Source organism: Dendrobates tinctorius, unplaced genomic scaffold, assembly GCF_039654945.1.
Source record: "Dendrobates tinctorius isolate UK_male_01 unplaced genomic scaffold, ASM3965494v1 ptg000304l, whole genome shotgun sequence".
Classification (NCBI taxonomy): domain Eukaryota; kingdom Metazoa; phylum Chordata; class Amphibia; order Anura; family Dendrobatidae; genus Dendrobates; species Dendrobates tinctorius.
The window spans coordinates 4,514,771-4,534,610 of record NW_027361971.1 but is presented as its reverse complement, the minus strand read 5'-3'; the positions used below and the strand labels follow the sequence as shown (position 1 = coordinate 4,534,610).

The window sequence follows — 19,840 nt, the reverse complement described above, 5'->3', positions numbered from 1 at the left end:
GCATGGCCAGAAAGCCTCCAATCTGTGGTGGGGGTGGGCATATACAGAGCTCAAGAGCATGGAAGACTATATGGCAGCAAGTATACTAGCCCTCTAGTGATAAAATCACTTTTATATCAGGAGATTATCAAAACTATTGCTATCAGTACTGTAAGTGACACATCATTGAACTCAGAATCTGTCTCAACATTATGCAACTCTCGGATTAGATGGCAAAGACCTGGTGAAAGATTCCCTTTAAGTACCTTAACACAACTAATATAACTAGTGGTGTCTTCAAATTTTACACAAAATGCCACTTTTAATGATTACTGCAGCCTCAACTGATGCAAACTAGACACCTAAAGATACAGTTGAAAGCTTAGTTTGCAAGGAAGCCATCATTAGTTGTGTGACAACACAGCATTTTACCTTAATTAACCATTCAATCTATTTTCAGCAAGCCATGAGGAATAGACTTATCTATATGTTGACTTTTGAATTTGTGTGTATCTTTCTGGTTGGTCAAGAAAACACAGACTTTTGTTTGTATAAGTTTGTTATATTGACTTATAAGTTGATGTTCATTGTAACATGTTATGCGGTTATCCTGGATGACAGAAATGTAAGGAAATTGAACAATGATGTTTGCTGATATGTTCATTACACATTGTCCAGGCCAGCTAGCTTGTTGACTTGAAAAACAGAGGAGTAAAAACTATGCAAATTGATTAGATGGTCAAACAATGCAAGTCAACCTCATCACATCTTTCTCTTTGCCTTTGGATGCTGTCTTGAAGGACAGTTGTTAACTAGACCCAGAGATGTGCCTCTGTAACCTAGACTCATCAAGACATATAGACGTTCAAGAGATCCAGAGATTCAAAGAACCAGACACTCATTACTAGACAGCAGCCAAGACATCATGGCTCCATCATGAGGGACACAGATTTGACATTCTACATGATGTCAGCTTAAGGAACAACAGCCTCAGCTGAAATAATACAGATTTGAACCATGGATACGTTTGGTGTAGTTAGGATTTGAACCCACCGATCACCTGAGCCCCATGGATATGTTTGGGGAAAGTCAGGAATGGGACCCACCGGTCACCTGGCTCCATGGAGGTGTTCGGAGAAGCTAGGGGTCACCTCAATGGACTCTAATCTTCCTTAGCTTGTCATTACCTCTCTGTGCGTGTCACAAGTGGGGTTAGGCAGCCCTGGAGGCTCTGAAGTCACAGTTGCTCTTGCACTGGCGAGTTAGCAGAAGTTTGAGACTCTGTAATTTTGCACCATCTTGGTATTATGCTGGGGCTGTTCTATGTGTTATTTGCCTGTTCTGTGGTTCAGTTAAGTACTGCGACACCGTTTTACCCTCACCCTGTGTTGTCGCAATAGTATTGTACCCACGGCAAAAGGAGAGGAGGCATTAGGTGGGATGATCCCTTGTCCATGTGGCTTCGACTAGCGGACTAGAACACCTGCTGACCTCTGTGTCTCCACAAGCTGGTACCAGGTTCATGAGGATTCTAGTGGTGAAAAATCCTTGAAAAGACTTCTAGCAATATTTGACGGCAGAATGCATCTAGGCTTCTGCTTGCACATACTGAACATTGAGGTCACCATGCTCAAACTCCCAAGACTGACATGTCTACTGACCTAAAAGTAAAGTCAACTCAAATATGCTCAAAATCATATAAATGAGCCACAAAAGTTTTGGAATTCTGTTCTGTGGAGCGATTAAATAAATCTGGAAGTTTCAGGGTCTATGGTTCAAAGGTATGTCTGGACTTGGGGAGGAAAAACTAAGCTCATACTGAAAAGAACAATAGGAGTTTATGATTACTAATTATCTATATTTCACTAGAACTATGAATATATGGGGGACCATATGTTTTTTGACAAAAATATGCTCCTAGTCTATTCTACAATTGCTATTCCTGTGAATCTATTATTATTGAAAAGAACTCTCTACATATAATTTAAAGATGGTGGAGGACCTGTGAGTCTCTGAGGCTGCTTTGTTTCCTCTGGCACTGAAAACATGCAGCTTGTGGTGGGCAATCTCACTAAATCTTAGGCGAAAACATCATCCTTTATCTGAGAAAGTTAAACAGTGGACCTTTCAACAGGACAATCATCCTAAACATACCTCTAAATCCATCAGGGCATGGTTTCAGAAGTCTTGGAAGACTCTGGAATGGAAGTCACAGTCTCTCTGAACCCCATAAAAAATGTTTGACGGGATTTGAAGAAGGTGGTTCCAGCATAAAAACCCACCAATAACAGTAATGTGGAGGCCATTGCCTATGAGGAATGGGATAAGATTCCTCAGGAATGCTGCCAGAAGCTGGTGTTGCACCACGTTTTCAGCAGATAACAGTCAAAATACTCTATTAAGACGCTTGTCTTGAAGGGGTTGAATAATTCTGAGGTTGCAGTAGTCATTAAAAGAGACAAGCTTTTACACAGTGTACACTTAAAATTATTGAAAATTATTTGATTTTTAACACCTTAATACTTGCTTCATTTAAAGAAGCAATCCCATCAAAGTTTTTATCCACTTAAAAAATTGCAGTCATATTATAAAGCACTGTGTACTTACAATTGCTCATTTTCCCCTTCTACCCATTACTTCTCTTTTTTCTGCTCTATGTAGAAACAGGAAGTCACTTTTCCCTGCATTTATCCTTCCCCTCTTCAACTCCTTTCCCAGCTGTTCCCTCTCCCCCTGACAGGGACTTTTGCAGAGACTTATGACTCAAGCAGGGAAAATTCATTTTGTTTCTACATAGAGCTTTGAAAGATTCAGCTAGTCAGTCTTTAATCATGTGATGTCATAGACTTAATGCAAAACAGAAGAATTACTTGTAGGTGGGTAAGAAGGGCAAAATGAGCAATTATGCATACACAGGGTTATATAATATGATGACTGCGATATACTAATAGAATTACCGTAACATTTTGCTTGATGGCACTGCTCTCACATGTGCACACTAATACTTGGGCTGCTGCAAATGACCCCCATACGGTGACGGTACAGAAACATACATTTCCTTGTCTGTGAAACTCTTGAGCGCACGCATAGAAGGCTAACATGATAGCTGCCGTTGTATATAAAACAATATATGTAAATTTGTCAGGCACAGCTATGAACACGACAACTGCAGGACTCATTTTTGGAATATTAAAGATCGACCCAACTATTTATGTGAATAAGGGTTTATTTTTTTCTAATTTCTGCTTGATTATCACTACAGAAGTTCTTGGAATTGACAAAAAATTGACTCCAATTTGAATTTGCTAATGACCTTTTTGTCCCACCTTCCTTCAAAATGTTTTAAATCCCTTTTACAGTGCAGGAATCCAATAATTGACATTTTGTTCTGGTCATCAAGGTCCCAATTCTCTCCTGGACATGGAGAAATTAGAATCTTCTGGTTTTAGTGGTTTATCACAGAAAAGTTTTGCCAATAAACCCAATTTGTAACATGGGATTGATTAATTCTTATATGCATCATGAGCAGAAAAAAAATTCTATCCATGTTTATGTCTTCCAAAATTTCCCGTGAGAACACCCACTGAAACCAAACAAAACTAAGCACCTTGCTATCCAATTCTGAACAGGGTTATGGGAGGGAGAGGGCTGTCGCACATCAGTGTGACTTCATGGAATCACAGCTGCTTACTGCCAAGCAACTTTCTTACATCCAACTCATTTACAAAAGATACTTGACCATAGCAACAAGTTGCTGCCATGGAAACCAGCTTCGTTTCCAACACAAAGGGTTGCTGTATGTCCGCTACAGAACTGATATGACTATGTAAGTGCACATCATCTATTACTAGCAATACCTTCTCTATAACTGTAGCATGTAAAGAATGGCTGATCTTCACAGATCACTGCCAAAAGATGGTTTTCCCTGCTGATTGGAAGACTAAAGAATTGATGCTGACCTATTCTTTCCCACAAGGCAAACATGTATGTCCGAACAGCTATTGGGCACTTTTGGTTTATGCTATTGCTGACTTCATGTATATCTTGCCTTACAAAAAAAAAAGAGCAATTTCTCACCTTTACGGAGTAGGCCAGCGATATGGTCACGGCAAGGGGTAGCCCCTCAGGAACAGCCACCACAAGCACAGTGACACCGATTATAAAAAACTTAACAAAGTACTGAATGTAGATAGGGGTGCACTCTGCGAGCCATGGACGCCCCAATACACCAAAAGTGTAAATGACAAAGTACAGCACCAGAATGATCACAGTGATGGCAGACATGATAAGACCTGTTAATGACAAGATAACATTTGTCATTACCATAAAGGAGAAGTTGGAACATTTCAAAATATAACTTCTTAATTTATCTTTATTAACCCCTTAAAAGGGAATCGGTCAACAGGTCTTGGCTAGTTGATCTGAGATCATCATGTTGTAGGGGCAGAGAGCCTGATCCCAAGGATGTGTCACTTGCTAAGCAGCTTGCTAAAGTTTCAATACAGTGTTTTATCATCAGAAGATTATTACTACAGGACTACATCTCGCGTGCCACAGTGTCCAGCTTATCTATGTAACCCCGCCCTCACCAGATTGGCAACTTGTTGACAATTCATAGTGTACACAAGAAGCTGTTAATCAGTGCTGTGGGCGGGGTTATATAGAGCTCAGCATTCAGAGAACTGCTACATCTACAGCAGAGGAAACAGGGATTCTATCAACACTGCACCAATCCATCCAGTAAGTGACACATCTATGGAATCAGGCTCTCTACCCCTAAATCATGATGCTCTCAGATTCCATAACAAGAATCTGATGAAAATTCCCTTCAAGGGTGCTGACAATTTTTGTTTTCGCTTTGTCATTTTTCCTTTCCTTCTTTCAAATAGTCATATCTTTAATTTTCCATCAACAGACACTTAGGTGGGCTTGTTCCTTTGCCGGACAAGTTGCAGTTTTGAGTAGATAAACATTGTTGGGAAACAGAGCTCACCACCAGACCATCGGCTTATGCCTTTATTGATTTATTAGATCCATGTAATGTGAAAGTTCAATACTGGCTGCTGCTGCCCCATGGCTGAGGGATGAACTCCACCATGATGCTTGAAGGAAAAGACAATTCACAGTTTGGGCTGCGCTAAACAAAATGAAGATCCTTGATCCAGTAACATAAAGAAGTGGTTTATATTGCACAATGTGTCTCCATGCCGGACTGGCGAAATTCTCAAGTGTGAAAAGAAAGATGGCGGAAACGCATTATGGAATATAAACCGCTTCTTTACGTTATTGGATCAAGGATCTTCATTTCAGTTAGCACAGCCCAAACCCTTGCATTGTAGTTTTGAATGACACAATTTATTTTGTTTCATTTTTACGGTTAAAATCTGGGCAGCAAAATCACCGGACAACATTATTCTCCATGACAGTCCAATTCTGGTGATATTAAACACGTACGCTTTTTTATTCTTTCAGTGGCTTAAAACAAAAATTTGAACCTTGGAAAAAAAAAAAAAAAAAAAGTGGTCTGTACTAATATTTTCTGAGACCCATTCCTTTATGGATTTTTCTATCAACAGAGCTGTGTGAGGGCTTGCTTTGTGTGTGGCAGGCCCCCTTTTTAGCGATACAATTTCGAGGTAAATAAGACATTTTGATAGCTTTCTCACTGCATTATTTTTGAGATATTGAAGCAACTGAAAAAATGCATTTATGTTACTTATCTCCACAATGGCACAACAAATCAAGCGAATGCAAACAGTAAAGCAGAAATCCATTGCCATGCATGCAGGGGATGTGGATTTCAAGTGGAAATCTGGCATATATGAATATACCCCTGGTAATTAAATGGGGGATACATGCCTGATCACCATGTGGCCAATCAAATTCAGACATTGCAGACAATGTTTCATTAAAACCTTAAAAACCTTTACAATAGCTGGTCTACATCAGGCGTGGTCTGCCCAAAAACTTTGGTAGAGTTAGCGCCGGTAGTGAAAAACACACAGAAGCAACCAAGCACCTGCTTTTCCAATCTGCACAGCTAGCCGGGTCAGTTTTCCTTGTAGGACAGACTTCTCCTTCTTTGGTACTTTGACCACTTTCTTTTCTTTTTCTTCACTTTCTACACCTTCCTCACTCTTTAGAGGTTGTATTTCCAGGGCGACACCATCCTGTGCTTTTGCTGGAAAAAAGAAAAAAGGAGAGGAAAGCCATGACAATATCAAATAAGAGGAAAATAGACACATCAGAGATGACGTAGACAAAAAAAGCAACACGGGAACAGAATATCACTAGACAACAAAACACAACCAATGGAGAGGTCATTGCATTAATCGTAAAGGAAATCAGAGACCAGGAGAAATAAGTTACAGAAAGATAAATATGAGTTTATGAGAGAAAAGAGAAAGAACTGACTAAAGTAGTGTACCAGCTCAGCGTCTATAGCTGGACACAGAAAATAAGAATGGAACATTGTCCCGTCAAGTAAGAGCTAAAGTCACAATTGATGCTGAACACAAAATTTCCATACGAAACTATTAGGATCAGTCCAGTCATTGGTTTTCCTCCAGTGTTTTCGTATTAGCAAAGGTGTTTTTTTTTTTTTTTTAAAAAAGGACAACAAGGCCAGACATATGTGAACAAACCCTAAGAGGGACTGCAGAAGACAGTGGATTGTGTGATCATCTGCTATGTTCCTGCATAGTGACATGTCTCACTAAGAATTCACAAAAGTCCATCTTCATAAAAAAATTGTCAATGGAGATCCAGTCAGTATTCGTGCCTCTTGGACATATCAACACCTTGTATTTATATCCAGAAGACAACGACCTTTGTGGATTACAATAGGTTGCCTTCCTGTTAGTATAGTATACAGAAATATACAGCTATAGATCTCCTTCATCTAGTGAAGGGGCATTTAGTCTACAAAAATTATGAAACTCCAAGTTTATGCGGGCCATGGGAGACAGTGTATAGTGGGCCCCTCTTTGCTTTCCATTTTTAGTCGTCGCTTTCTAAAGTATTTAATTTTTTATTCTTCAGTCGTATCATGGCTTGTTTTTGTATGAGCTGTGCTTTGTGATCCATACAACTTTACACTCACTTTTTATTCAATTTTTTTGGAAGGTAAAGTGACAAAGAAAAAAATATATATTTGCCACTTTATAATTCAAACTATAAATATTATAATTTGAATAATTAGGTCAGTTACGGATACAGCAAAAAAAAAATGTAAAATTATTGAAGGGTATAATTAACTTACAATCCACTGGGAAGCCCAGCGCAGACTTGGCTTCACAGGTGTATAAGCACGGCAGACATGGGGCCTACACTACGTCCCCTGTGTGGGCCAATAGGGGTCAGAAGGAACACCTTTCCACTTCCAACCTTTTAAATGCCACAGCCATTTGACATTAAGCTTAAACTGCTGCAATCAAAGCTAGCTCCGACGCCAGCAGTTAGATTTGATGCCAGCTATATAGCACAGCAGGCACTGTATGGGGCAGGCTCAGCTCCTGAACCTACGTCATACAGTGTACACATCTGCCATACATGTATGGTGGATGTCGCAAATTGAAACCCCAGTGCTGGATCCTTGGTTAAGGTTGCAGTTCAGCAAAGTGGTAATGACATGACAAATTTCACAACAGATCTGTGCAATGTTACTGTAATAGTGATAGATATATTAGTGTATACCCCATATATATACCCATACACCAAAAGTTTAAGCAAAAGTTAGAACATTAAAGTTTCTTTGTTGTGCTTTTTTCTAATTTACAGAGAAGTTACCATTTTTCTATTCAGTTGTGGTGGTATTTTTTGCTAAAGAGGCAATAGGAATTTTGGCTATATTGGGCATCACTTTTTATTTTTAGTAAGTTCTCAGCAGCTAATTGTCCACTGTCACTTTAAAAGTTATTGAAAAATACTGACAGAATGACAATTGATTGCCAGTTTCAGTAAGTCATCACATATTTTAGTTGCTGCAAAAACTGTTTCAACTGTTGTCGACAAATAAAATGTAAGTGATTGTGCCATCGGGATCCTAACCGACATGTAGGTCAGTACCAATATGGGAGAATACTTGCTATTTACTTCCCTGTGATCTTGTTCCTTGGTTGCTCTGTCAGAGCCGTGATCTGTGACAACAATCTAGCTTGTTTTTATTCCAAGTCTGGGGTAACCTGAGACACACATTGGTTGAAGCTACCACTTTATCGATCCTCTCTGTACTTCTCATTATTTAATAATGCCTCAATATTTCCATAACCTGTAGAGGGAAAACCCATGGCTGGGAGCTAATGTTAGTAATCTGGGAAAGGGGACAATATCCCCAAAGGTTCCCATGCTATTATTAATAGCTCACAGCTGTTTGTTTAGCCTTCAGGGCTGTGGAGTCGGTAAGCCACAGTTGCGACTCCGACTCCTGGATTTTATCAGGCTCCGACTCGGACTCCTTCATAAATGGCCAATTCATAACAACAAATTTACTGTTGTAAAATATTAAACATCGTGCTTATTCAGTTTCTCACCATCATATAAGTAATCAGACCACTTAGAGCAAAAACTACATTTATTAGAATACAATTAGAATATAGCAAATAACTTTTATAAACTTTTCTAAACTGTAAGTAAATATGCAATAAACACTTTTATGCAGTTAATAAGAAGAAATCTATACATTTGTCCTCAGAAAAAGTATTGCCTCTGTCAGATCCTCCTTCATGGATGCCCTCAAATCTGATCTAATTATTTTGAGAGCAGAGAACAACCTCTCTACACCAACTTGTGTTGGTGGCAAAGCAGTAACCACTCGGGCAACATCTCCGACAATGTCAGGATACAGAGGAATCGCTTGTTGCACTGTTATTTTTGATGAACGGTCAAATTTCTCAATTTCTTTTAGTGCACATGAAAAATTCTGCTGAAATGTACTGGCTGTGTTCCTTGATGGGGATGACTCTTCTTCTATGCGGGAACGCTTTGCACGGTCCTTGTGATCCAAATATTTTTCGAAATTAAATTCTTCATCAGTTGATGATGAGGGTGAAGATGTGGCAGGACGACCAAATTCTTCTTGTTCCTCCTGACTGTTCTGCAACCCTTTCATTCTTACTGCTATTTCAAACACAGCTTCTTTTCCTTTACTTAGCTGTTGATCATCTAGAAGAATCCGATGCATTGGGTTTACATAAACAGCTGCCAAAAGAATGTTATTTTGTAATAGTAGCTCCTCTCTCCGTTTCATTGATGTAGCAATGCCACTTGCAATTAACCCTCCTCTTTGGGACAGGCGAAACATCAGGTTCTTCCACTCCTTTAAGAAAATACCTGGAGTTAAGTCCTCTGCTTGTAATTTTTTAGTCACTGTAAATGGGTGCTCTAGCAATTTTTCCAGCTCAGTCACCTGATTCCACTGACTTTCATTTAGTGTCAGTTGGAGGGTTAGCCATGTCTACAAGAAAGGTTTTCAGTTCAACCAAGCGCTGAATCATTAAGTAAGTACTGCCCCATCGTGTGGCTTGATCAATAATTGCCCCTTTTCCAGCACGTCTCTTCAAAATTGAGTCAACTTTAGGGGTTCTGGCAACAGTAGCCAATTTTCTCACCTTGCCAATCAGTGCAGCAGCATGTCCTTCTTGCAGACTGTCTCTTATAGCCAGCTGTAGCGTATGCACAACACAGCGCATGTGATAAATTAAAGAACATATTGACACAGTTTCAACAAGATCATCTAAACTATCATGTTGCTGTTCATCTGAAGCAACTTCAGTTTGCTCCTCAGTTACAATACTGTGTTCCTCTATTTCAAACATTTCTGTGTCTGTGGACCCAGAATGTTCTTCTAGCTGCTGGTCACCATCATTACTCTCATTCATTAGCTTAATAGTACTTATCATATTTGAAGCATTGTCAGTTACGACAGAAAGAACTTGCTCTTTTTTAAGTTCATAGTCTTGCAGAACCTTTTCCAAGACCTGGAGAAACTCACTGGTGTGATGAGCTTTGGTGTATTTTACTGCCAATGTCTTGGTAACTATTTCATTTTTGTCACAAACAAATCGGACATTGATGGCAAAATAGTTCACTCTGTGACGTGTGCAGGCATCCATTTTAAGAAACAGAAAGTGTCCCTTGAGAGTTTTTTTTTTTAAGTTCTTCCTTTTGTTTAAAAGCTTCTTCGATTACTAATTTTCTAATACTCTCTCTCTCCAGAGAAACACCAAGCTTGCGGGCCATTTCCCCATTCAGACACATAAAAGCTGGTCGTGAAAATAATGACATAGGCACACTATCCTTTACAACAAGCTCTATGATCTGTTTTTTAAATGTATCTACTGTCATTGTCACAGTAACTTTGTCACTGACAAAATATCTTGCAACTGATGGCTGCAAAGTTCTCTGCTCCTTTGTTTGGCTGGAAGAGCTGGGCACTGGTTCATTGGTTTGGATGCAGTCTTTCTCATCCACTGCTTTCAGTACTTCTGGATGAAAGCGCTGTAAATGTCTCTTTAGATTAGAAGCTCTGGTAGGAGCATTTTTATCTTTGCCTGAATATGCACTCATCTTGGCTTCACAGCATTTGTTTTCGTCTGGATCATTTGTCATACACTGACAGACATAATGTTTTCTATCTTGAGTGATGGTGAAATGTTCAAATACAGCTGATTTAATGTGATGCTTCTTTGACATTCTCAGGTTTTTAATTCTGCATTCACAATCCAAATGACAATTGTTTTTCCTAAAAACAATTGTACAAAATTATTGCCAGGTCGTACAACTGATATAGTGGTCAGTAATACTGTTATTATTCCTCATGTACTCACAGTTAACTGATGCAAAGTTTGTTGAAAGGATAATACTTCTTACAGTCTTCCTCTTCTGAGTAGCAGGCAGCTGTGAGATGCTTGGAAGACGCACACCTAGTATGATCTAGTCTAGAGGAGGAGCTTTACTACTAAGAATTTGCAACACATTTTCACTTTCAGTTTCATACATTGTAAGTAGGGGGGTTGGGGCAGCATGAGGTTAACCAAGTATAAGATTAGATAAGGGCAGTGGAGAACAGTGACACACAAGAAGTAAGAAATGTCTATCTCCAGCAGAACTGCTTATCACTGTTGTTCATAATTTGATAGAACATATATATTTGAGTAACATTTATAAAATTCATATGAAAGTTCAATTATGAAATATTAATACTTTTTTTTAAAGCTGGAGTCGGAGTCGGTACATTTCTACCGACTCCGACCAAAACTAACTCCGACTCCACAGCCCTGTTAGCCTTTACTGGTTAGTTTACTGAGGACCCCAGAAAAAATGACATAGGGTTCCCCTATAAATTCCAAACCAGCAAAGGCCTGTGTTAGGGCCAGGGATATTCCCCGCCCCCCCCTCCCAGACTAAGAACATGAGCCCTTAGTCGCCCAATAAATGGCGCGTCCATAAGATGCACCAAATCTGGCGCTTGGCCTCACTCTTCCCACTTGCCCTGGTGCGGTGGCAAGTGGGGTAAAAGGCTTTGGGTTGATGTCAGCTTTGTGTTGGCAGCTGACATCAAGCCCAGGGGTTAGTAATGGGCTTGATGTGTTGTAAAAATACACAGCAAGAATAAAGGTCTTTAACTGAAAGATAGAAACAAACTATTATTTGAAATAAACATTTTCTCATGATGCTAGCAGTGATGTCAAGAAGGTTATCCCAGTTCATCGGCCAGCTCACACTGAACGGAGCATAGAAACAGCTGGCAGTGACCGGAAGTAACCTCTATGAAGTTACCGCCCGTCACTGACGCTGCGCCTCAAGCTCAGCTCAGTGTGTCCTAGATTCATGGCTCAGCGATCGCATCATGCCACTGCTCAGCCATGTAATTCCGATGTAGCAGAGCTGGAGTTCTTCATGAGACAAATGAATCGTCATCAGACAGGTGAGAAATATGGTGTTTTATTATTTTAATTTTTACAGTAATAAAATCGGAAAAAGAGGGTGGGATGTGTTTATTTCAAATAAAGGAGACTGTGCCTTTCTTTCAAATAAATGACTGTATTCTTGCTGTGTATTTTTCACAATATGATTATGGCGTTATTAATGGTGGGCATCTTAGACGCCTCTCCATTACTAACTGCTGGGATTGATGTTGGCGGCCATAAAACAGCGACATCAACCCCAATCCTCTTATCCCACTGCCACAGGACAAGTGGGAAGAGTGAGGCCTAGCGCCAGATTTGACATCTTCTGGATGCGCCAGTTAGTTTCACCCGTAAACTAACCAGTAAAAACTAAGCAAACAGCTGTGAGCTGTTATTAATAGCCTGGGAACCTTTTGGGATATTTTCCCTTTTCCCAGATTATTAACATTAGCCCCCAGCCGTGGACTTTCCCACTACTGGTTAGGAAAATTATGGGGAAGGCCATGCCATTTTCTTTTTAAAATGATTCATTTAATACACAATGTACACAGTGGGTGCTGAATACAACTCCAATCATTGTCGCCTGGTCGCACTTGATCTCAGGGAGACCAAGTGACAATGATCAGAGCTGTCTTCAGCAACTGGCACCCGGGAACAGCGCAAACTGTACTGCTTTTTCCCAGGCGTCAGTACGTGTCACACACATGACAAAAGGATGTTTTCGTGTGCCACAAGTGTGCGTGTGGAATGTTTTGCGGCCTGTGCTGCTGATAAAAAAAATGGACATGTCAGCATGCTCTGCTCACAGACACACCGTCCGTGGAAACACACCGACAAATGCTCAGACCCATTCACTTGAATAGGTTTGTGTGTGCAAGTGTCTCCGGTATGTGTGAAAACTGTCACCACATGTACCAGGCACACTGGACATGTGAAGGAGGCCTCCCGGGAGGAATAAGGTTCACATTCTCCTGGATGCCTTGCTTTTACTAAGGTAGCAGAACAGCTTTGCAACATTATTAACCCGCAAATTGACATCATTTTGGGATATGACAGGTTGCCTTAAAGTACAATTTACTAGCCTGCTAGACAGAAAAATATAATAGCAAATCAGACTTAATAAGGGTGGGCCTAGAGCAGGGGTCTCAAACTCGGCAGAGTAAATGGGCCGCACATGAAAAAAAATTTAAGCTGGCGGGCCGCATTCCTTTCAAACTTAATACAGTACAAAATTATTGTTAAACAATTGTTTATTTGAACTACTATAAAAATTCTATATTACTGTACTATGATACTGCTAGTTTTAAACTTATGTAGGGGCAGTTACAGCAGAGGTATGAGGGCTGCGCACCTGTATGTAGGGGCAGTTACAGTGCAGGTATGGGGGCAGTGCACCTGTATGTAGGGGCAGTTACAGCACAGGTATGGGGACAGTGCACCTGTATGAAGGGGCAGTTACAGTGCAGGTATGGTGACTGTGCACCTGTATGTAGGGGCAGTTACAGCACAGTTATGGGTGCAGTGCACCTGTATGTAGGGGCAGTTACAGCACAGGTATGGGGGCTGTGCACCTGTATGTAGGGGCAGTTACAGCACAGGTATGGGGGCAGTGCACCTGTATGTAGGGGCAGTTACAGCACAGATGTGGGGGAAGTGCACCTGTATGAAGGGGCAGTTACAGTGCAAGTATGGGGGCTGTGCACCTGTATGAAGGGGCAGTTACAGCACAGGTATGGGGGCAGTGCACCTGTATGTAGGTCAGTTACAGTGCAGGTATGGGGGCAGTGCACCTGTATGTAGGGGCAGTTACAGCACAGGTATGGGTTCAGTGCACCTGTATGTAGGGGCAGTTACAGCACAGGTATGGGGGCTCTGTACCTGTATGTAGGGGCAGTTACAGCACAGGTATGGGGGCTCTGCACCTATATGTAGGGGCAGTTACAGCACAGGTATGGGGGCTCTGTACGGGACAATTACAGCACAGGTATGGGGGCAGTGCACCTGTATGTAAGGGCAGTTACAGTGCATGTATGGGGCAGTGCACATGTATGTAGGGGCAGTTACAGCACAGGTATGGGGGCAGTGCACCTGTATGTAGGGGCAGTTACAGCACAGGTATGTGTGCTCTGTACCTGTATGTAGGGGCAGTTACAGCACGCGTATGGGGGCTCTGTACCTGTCTGTACGGGGCAGTTACAGCACAGGTATGGGGGCAGTGCACCTGTATGTAGGGGCAGTTACAGCATAGGTATGTGTGCTCTGTACCTGTATGTAGGGGCACTTACAGTACAGGTATGGGGGCTCTGTACCTGTCTGTACGGGGCAGTTACAGCACAGGTATGGGGGCTGTGCACCTGTATGTAGGGGCAGTTACAGTATAGGTATGTGTGCTCTGTACCTGTATGTAGGGGCAGTTACAGCACAGGTATGGGGGCTCTGTACCTGTATGTAGGGGCAGTTACAGCACAGGTATGGGGGCTCTGTACCTGTATATAGGGGCAGTTACAGCACAGGTATGGGGGCTCTGTACCTGTATGTAGGGGCAGTTACAGCACAGGTATGGGGGCTCTGTACCTGTATGTAGGGGAAGTTACAGCATAGGTATGTGTGCTCTGTACCTGTATGTACGGGAAGTTACAGTACAGGTATGGGGGCTCTGTACCTGTATGTACGGGCAGTTACAGCACAGGTATGGAGGCTCTGTACCTTTTATGACCACAGCACACACATACACAATGCCGACAGACCCCACTGATCAGACAGTCGTCGCCTACAGAGCAGTGTGACAACCCCTGCAGTGAGCCTGCTGTGTTGAGAGGCTGATTTGCTCCTGCTCCGTCCACAGCCAGAACTTTACATCCAGTCTCTAATCCCGACAGTGAGCGGCAGCACAGCTCTGCAGAAGCAGCACAGGTGACACAGTGCAGCACGGGTAACACAAGCGCGCAGTTATTAACCCTCGCCGCCCCCACTGTATAACATGGAGCAGTCCACAGCCGGCACCAGCACACAGCGTTGTACAAAATGTACCCGAGTTCTCTCACACACGCGCTGGAAGAAAGCTGCAAACTGCTCCCACAGGACCTGCAGTGATGACGGTCATGTGATCAGTCACATGAGAGGGAGGAGTCACGAGATGGGATGTTTTTGTTGTGAAGAGGTTGTTGGAGTCTAGTCACAACGGAGCAGCGCACTCCTCTCTAGCCTGAGACATGTGGGGCACTGCGGGCCGCAGATGCATGCCTCGGTGGCTGAATGCGGCCTGCCGGCCGCGTGTTTGAGACCCCTGGCCTAGAGGATTCCTCTAACAAACTATGATAATCATTCTAACTTCTGATTTACAAATATATGGCCCCGTTTTTAATTTTGCAGAGATGTTTGGTAGACTCATCATTAGTTTGCAGTGGTATAGTAGTTCACTACAATGCAATGCACAATGTTTAACTGTGAGAAAGTCAATAGTTATGGATATTAGTAGTTTTTTTTCCTTAATTATTAGTGTCCCTAACACTGCTGACATAGGCATTCACAACCACAGTATTGTATTAAAATTAAACTGTGTGCTGTTTTATGCAGTTATGAACACTGTGTAACAACCCTGCTGGCATCACTGCATGGCCTCCCATCCCCCGCACACCAACTTACTTTCTGCTTCAAGTCATGCTGTGAATACTGTCTGTTGCCAGCCCTGTGCTCCATGTGCTATGCCTCGTGTTTTCATGCTTGCTCTCCATGTTTCCTGACTGTGTGTATAGGGGGGCGGCGCCTGAACTCTCTGGTTCTTATGCAGTCAGGGTGCACCTGTGTAATCTGTCCCTGACCAATCACCTGGAGCCATTGACCATTTAGTTTCACCACTCCCACTGAAACATTGCCTGTGCAATGTCTAATCTCAGTTAGTATCTTGCTGCTGAGGAAGCCAGGCCCTGTTCTGTGTATCGCCTTCTCTGGAGGTTTACTCCTAGTCTTGCTTTGTACCTTGTCTGCCTGCCAGGAGGCTGAATATCCTGGCACTTGAGTCTTGTTCACAGTGCCTTGTCTGTTCTCTGTCCGCTTGCCAGGAGGCAGAATATCCTGGTCCCTGTGTCTTTGTCCCGGTGTCTCTGTCTGAACTCAGTCTTACCTCTGTCTGTCAGTCTCCTTGTTTGTGGTTCCTTCTCTGCCGTGTCTTTCCTTGTGTCCTCCCTGTCTGTGCATCTGCACCCTCGCAGCTTTATCTGTGCATCTGCACCCTCGCAGCTTTATCTGTGCATCTGCACCCTCGCAGCTTTATCTGTGCATCTGCACCCTCGCAGCTTTATCTGTGCATCTGCACTCTAGCCGCTCTGCCTGCTCCGCACTCCTGCGGCTCTGCCTGCTCCGCACTCCTGCGGCTCTGCCTGCTCCGCACTCCTGCGGCTCTGCCTGCTCCGCACTCCTGCGGCTCTGCCTGCTCCGCACTCCTGCGGCTCTGCCTATATCCATACCTGCACCTCCTGTGTGAACAGGTCCAGATCCTGTTCCAGCATACACCACTCCCTCCTGCATACACCTGCTGTGCGAACAGGTCCCTACCTGCTCCTTCTCATACCACGCCAATCTGTCCTGTGTCTCCAAGCCGTACCCGCCTGTCCTGTGTCTCCAAGCCGTGCACGCCTGTCCTGTGTCTCCAAGCCGTGCCCGCCTGTCCTGCGTCTCCAAGCCGTGCCCGCCTGCCCTGTGTCTCAGCCGTGCCTGTCGTGTTTACCTGCCTGCCTGTCTAGCCTCTGTCAAAGTGACTTGTCCCTGAGTGGGACCAGCAGCCACAGCCAGACACCACCCTGGAGTGGCACCCGACAGCTATCTGCCGCACAAGCCTGACCTCACCATCAGAGGCTCCAGTGAAGACCGAGGTAGCTGTCGTAGTCACGCCCCTTCCAGGGTAGTCTGGTTTGTGGCACAGTGGGGCCACAACCCCCCGGTTTGCGCCATTCAGCCAAGGCGCGAGCGTGACAGTTTGTACAGGCCATGGTCCCCGCTGAGTACCATGTCCTTCCGCTCGCAGAGCATGATGAACTCTCTCCCTGCCAGTGTGAGCCACCGGAAGAGTTTGTTCCGCCTTGTGTGGTTCCAATTGTTGAGACTTCTGAACCACTCAGTCTCCAAGGCCATCTATGAGCAGCTCCTGGCCTATGAAGAGCACGACCCAGCAGACCCGCCTAGATTCTATGGGGACCCTAAAGAGTGCCAAGGGATCCTGAAGAAGTGCCTGCACTACATCCTGCAGAATGCAGTTTGTTTCCCCTCTGACCGGGTCAAGGTGGGATACATCATGTCCTACCTAGCTGGTGATGCTTTAACATGGATCTGTCCCTTCTGGGAAGCAAGGGATCCTATTGTCATGAACATAGGGGCCTTCCTGTGGCCTTCCGTAAAGTCTTTGATGTGCCTCGTCCAGCTGCTCCTGAAAAGTCTTCCCCTCCAAGCTTCCAGAGACAGACCAGACAAGAGGAACCTGTGGGTGAAACGTCTCAACTACCTATGACCGTCCAGCCATCACCTGTTCCACAGTCTGCTGGTGCAGCCTCCCGTGCAAGATCCAAGAAGTCTAAAAAGAAGAAGCGGGCCAAGTTGCAACCGGAAACTGGCCTCTGCCCTGTGAAGCCTGTACTCCAGAACCCTGTGCCAGTAGAAGAGGCTGCCCCTGGCGAGGAGTACTCCCTCTCCATTAAACTCTTTGACTGTTTCTCTGCCTTCAGGGAGCTTTGGTGTGTTTAAGTCGCCAGTCAGACTGAGTCAGTGTGTGGTCTCTGTCATACAGCTCCCGAAGCCAGCGTGGGCACTGTCTCGAGGTGGCTGAGCCCTATTGGAGAACAGTCTAGTCCTGCAAGGACAACTACAGCTCCAGGGTCGGAGCTTTATACATGAAGAAGTTCATCTTCCATCTGCTGACTGGTATGCCCATGGGTCATTCTGATCCAGAGATTCTAGTACCCGTCTATGTCTGGAAACCTAGTAGGGCACCGCGCTTGAAACAATCAAGTGACAATAGGTGTCTGGTTCCCTTGCGTCAGAGTCGGTCAGCAATGTCACCTTCTTCATCTGGTCTGCTAGTCGTCGAGTCAAGGGGTGATGACGTCTCCGAAGAAGGGGAAGCGGTGTCAGTCTCCTCACACGTCTCCAGCGACTATACCAGTGATCTGCTCCCAGGAGCATCCCTGTCTCTTGATTGTCCTCCCCTGGATTACGGGCTGAAGATGGGTCCTAAATATATGCCTTCAACCCCCATGTGGCCAGTGAGTGAAGATACTGAGACAGAGATTTTCTCACCCTCTAACCTGGTAGAGGAGGTCCAGTTTTTTCAGGGTAACAGGCTGAAGTGGCTCCCTGTATGTATGCCTCCAGCTTCCATTTGGCAGGTGGGTGAAGAGGTTGGAACAGTGACCCACGTATCTCCGTTTCTCACCAACCGGGAGGAGGAGGTCCAATTTTTCTGGCATGTCGGACTCGGTGAAGGTGTCTGCTGTTTCTAGCTGGCCGGCGGAGGTAGGGGCAAAGTCTGAAGCTGCCTGGTTCCCGCCTTTTGCCAATTTGGAGGAAGAAGTCTTTGTACCCTCTGTGTTGGAAACTGACTCCCTTGGGCACCAAGAAACCGGGCAATTTGGGATTTCTGATGGCACACATACTCCACCCTACCTGAAGGATGTCGTGTCAACCTGGACTGTGTGCGGTCCCATACTCCTTCTTCTGGTCATTTTGGCAGGCTTGAGGAAGAGGGGGCCGTAAAGGGGGGGGGTACTGTAACAACCCTGCTGGCATCACTGCATGGCCTCCCATCCCCCGCACACCAACTTACTTTCTTCTTCAAGCCATGCTGTGAATACTGTCTGTTGCCAGCCCTGTGCTCCATGTGCTATGCCTCGTGTTTTCCTGCTTGCTCTCCATGTTTCCTGACTGTGTGTATAGGGGGGCGGCCCCTGAACACTCTGGTTCTTATGCAGTCAGGGTGCACCTGTGTAATCTGTCCCTGACCAATCACCTGGAGCCCTTGACTATTTAGTTTCACCACTCCCACTGAAACATTGCCTGTGCAATGTCCAATCTCAGTTAGTATCTTGCTGCTGAGGAAGCCAGGCCCTGTTTTGTGTATCTCCTTCTCTGGAGGTTTACTCCTAGTCTTGCTTTGTACCTTGTCTGCCTGCCAGGAGGCTGAATATCCTGGCCCTTGAGTCTTGCTCCCAGTGCCTTGTCTGTTCTCTGTCCGCTTGCAAGGAGGCAGAATATCCTGGTCCCTGTGTCTTTGTCCCGGTGTCTCTGTCTGAACTCAGTCTTACCTCTGTCTGTCAGTCTCCTTGTTTGTGGTTCCTTCTCTGCCGTGTCTTTCCTTGTGCCCTCCCTGTCTGTGCATCTGCACCCTCGCAGCTTTATCTGTGCATCTGTACCCTCGCAGCTTTATCTGTGCATCTGTACCCTCGCAGCTTTATCTGTGCATCTGCACCCTCGCAGCTTTATCTGTGCATCTGCACGGCTCCCTAGCCGCTCTGCCTGCTCCGCACTCCTGCGGCTCTGCCTGCTCCGCACTCCTGCGGCTCTGCCTGCTCCGCACTCCTGCGGCTCTGCCTATATCCATACCTGCACCTCCTGTGTGAACAGGTCCAGATCCTGTTCCAGCATACACCACTCCCTCCTGCCTACACCTGCTGTGCGAACAGGTCCCTACCTGCTCCTTCTCATACCACGCCAATCTGTCCTGTGTCTCCAAGCCGTGCCCGCCTGTCCTGTGTCTCCAAGCCGTGCCCGCCTGCCCTGTGTCTCAGCCGTGCCTGTCGTGTTTACCTGCCTGCCTGTCTAGCCTCTGTCAAAGTGACTTGTCCCCGAGTGGGACCAGCAACCACAGCCAGACACCACCCTGGAGTGGCACCCGACAGCTATCTGCCGCACAAGCCTGACCTCACCATCAGAGGCTCCAGTGAAGACCGAGGTAGCTGTCGTAG

The 19,840-nt window shown here is 44.6% G+C and overlaps 1 protein-coding gene across 5 annotated transcripts in view; it reads right to left on the bottom strand.

Moving 5' to 3' along the window:
- ATP2B4 (ATPase plasma membrane Ca2+ transporting 4) overlaps positions 1-19,840 on the bottom strand; it is a 286,539-nt gene that overhangs the window by 80,091 nt on the left and 186,608 nt on the right. For all 5 annotated transcript variants that reach the window (XM_073560761.1, XM_073560762.1, XM_073560764.1 and 2 more), the window contains 2 exons: positions 5,999-6,160; positions 4,057-4,271 (listed from right to left, as the gene is read on the bottom strand). In XM_073560761.1, coding sequence (XP_073416862.1) covers positions 4,057-4,271; positions 5,999-6,160 — 377 coding nt within the window. The remainder of the gene's footprint in view (positions 1-4,056; positions 4,272-5,998; positions 6,161-19,840) is intronic.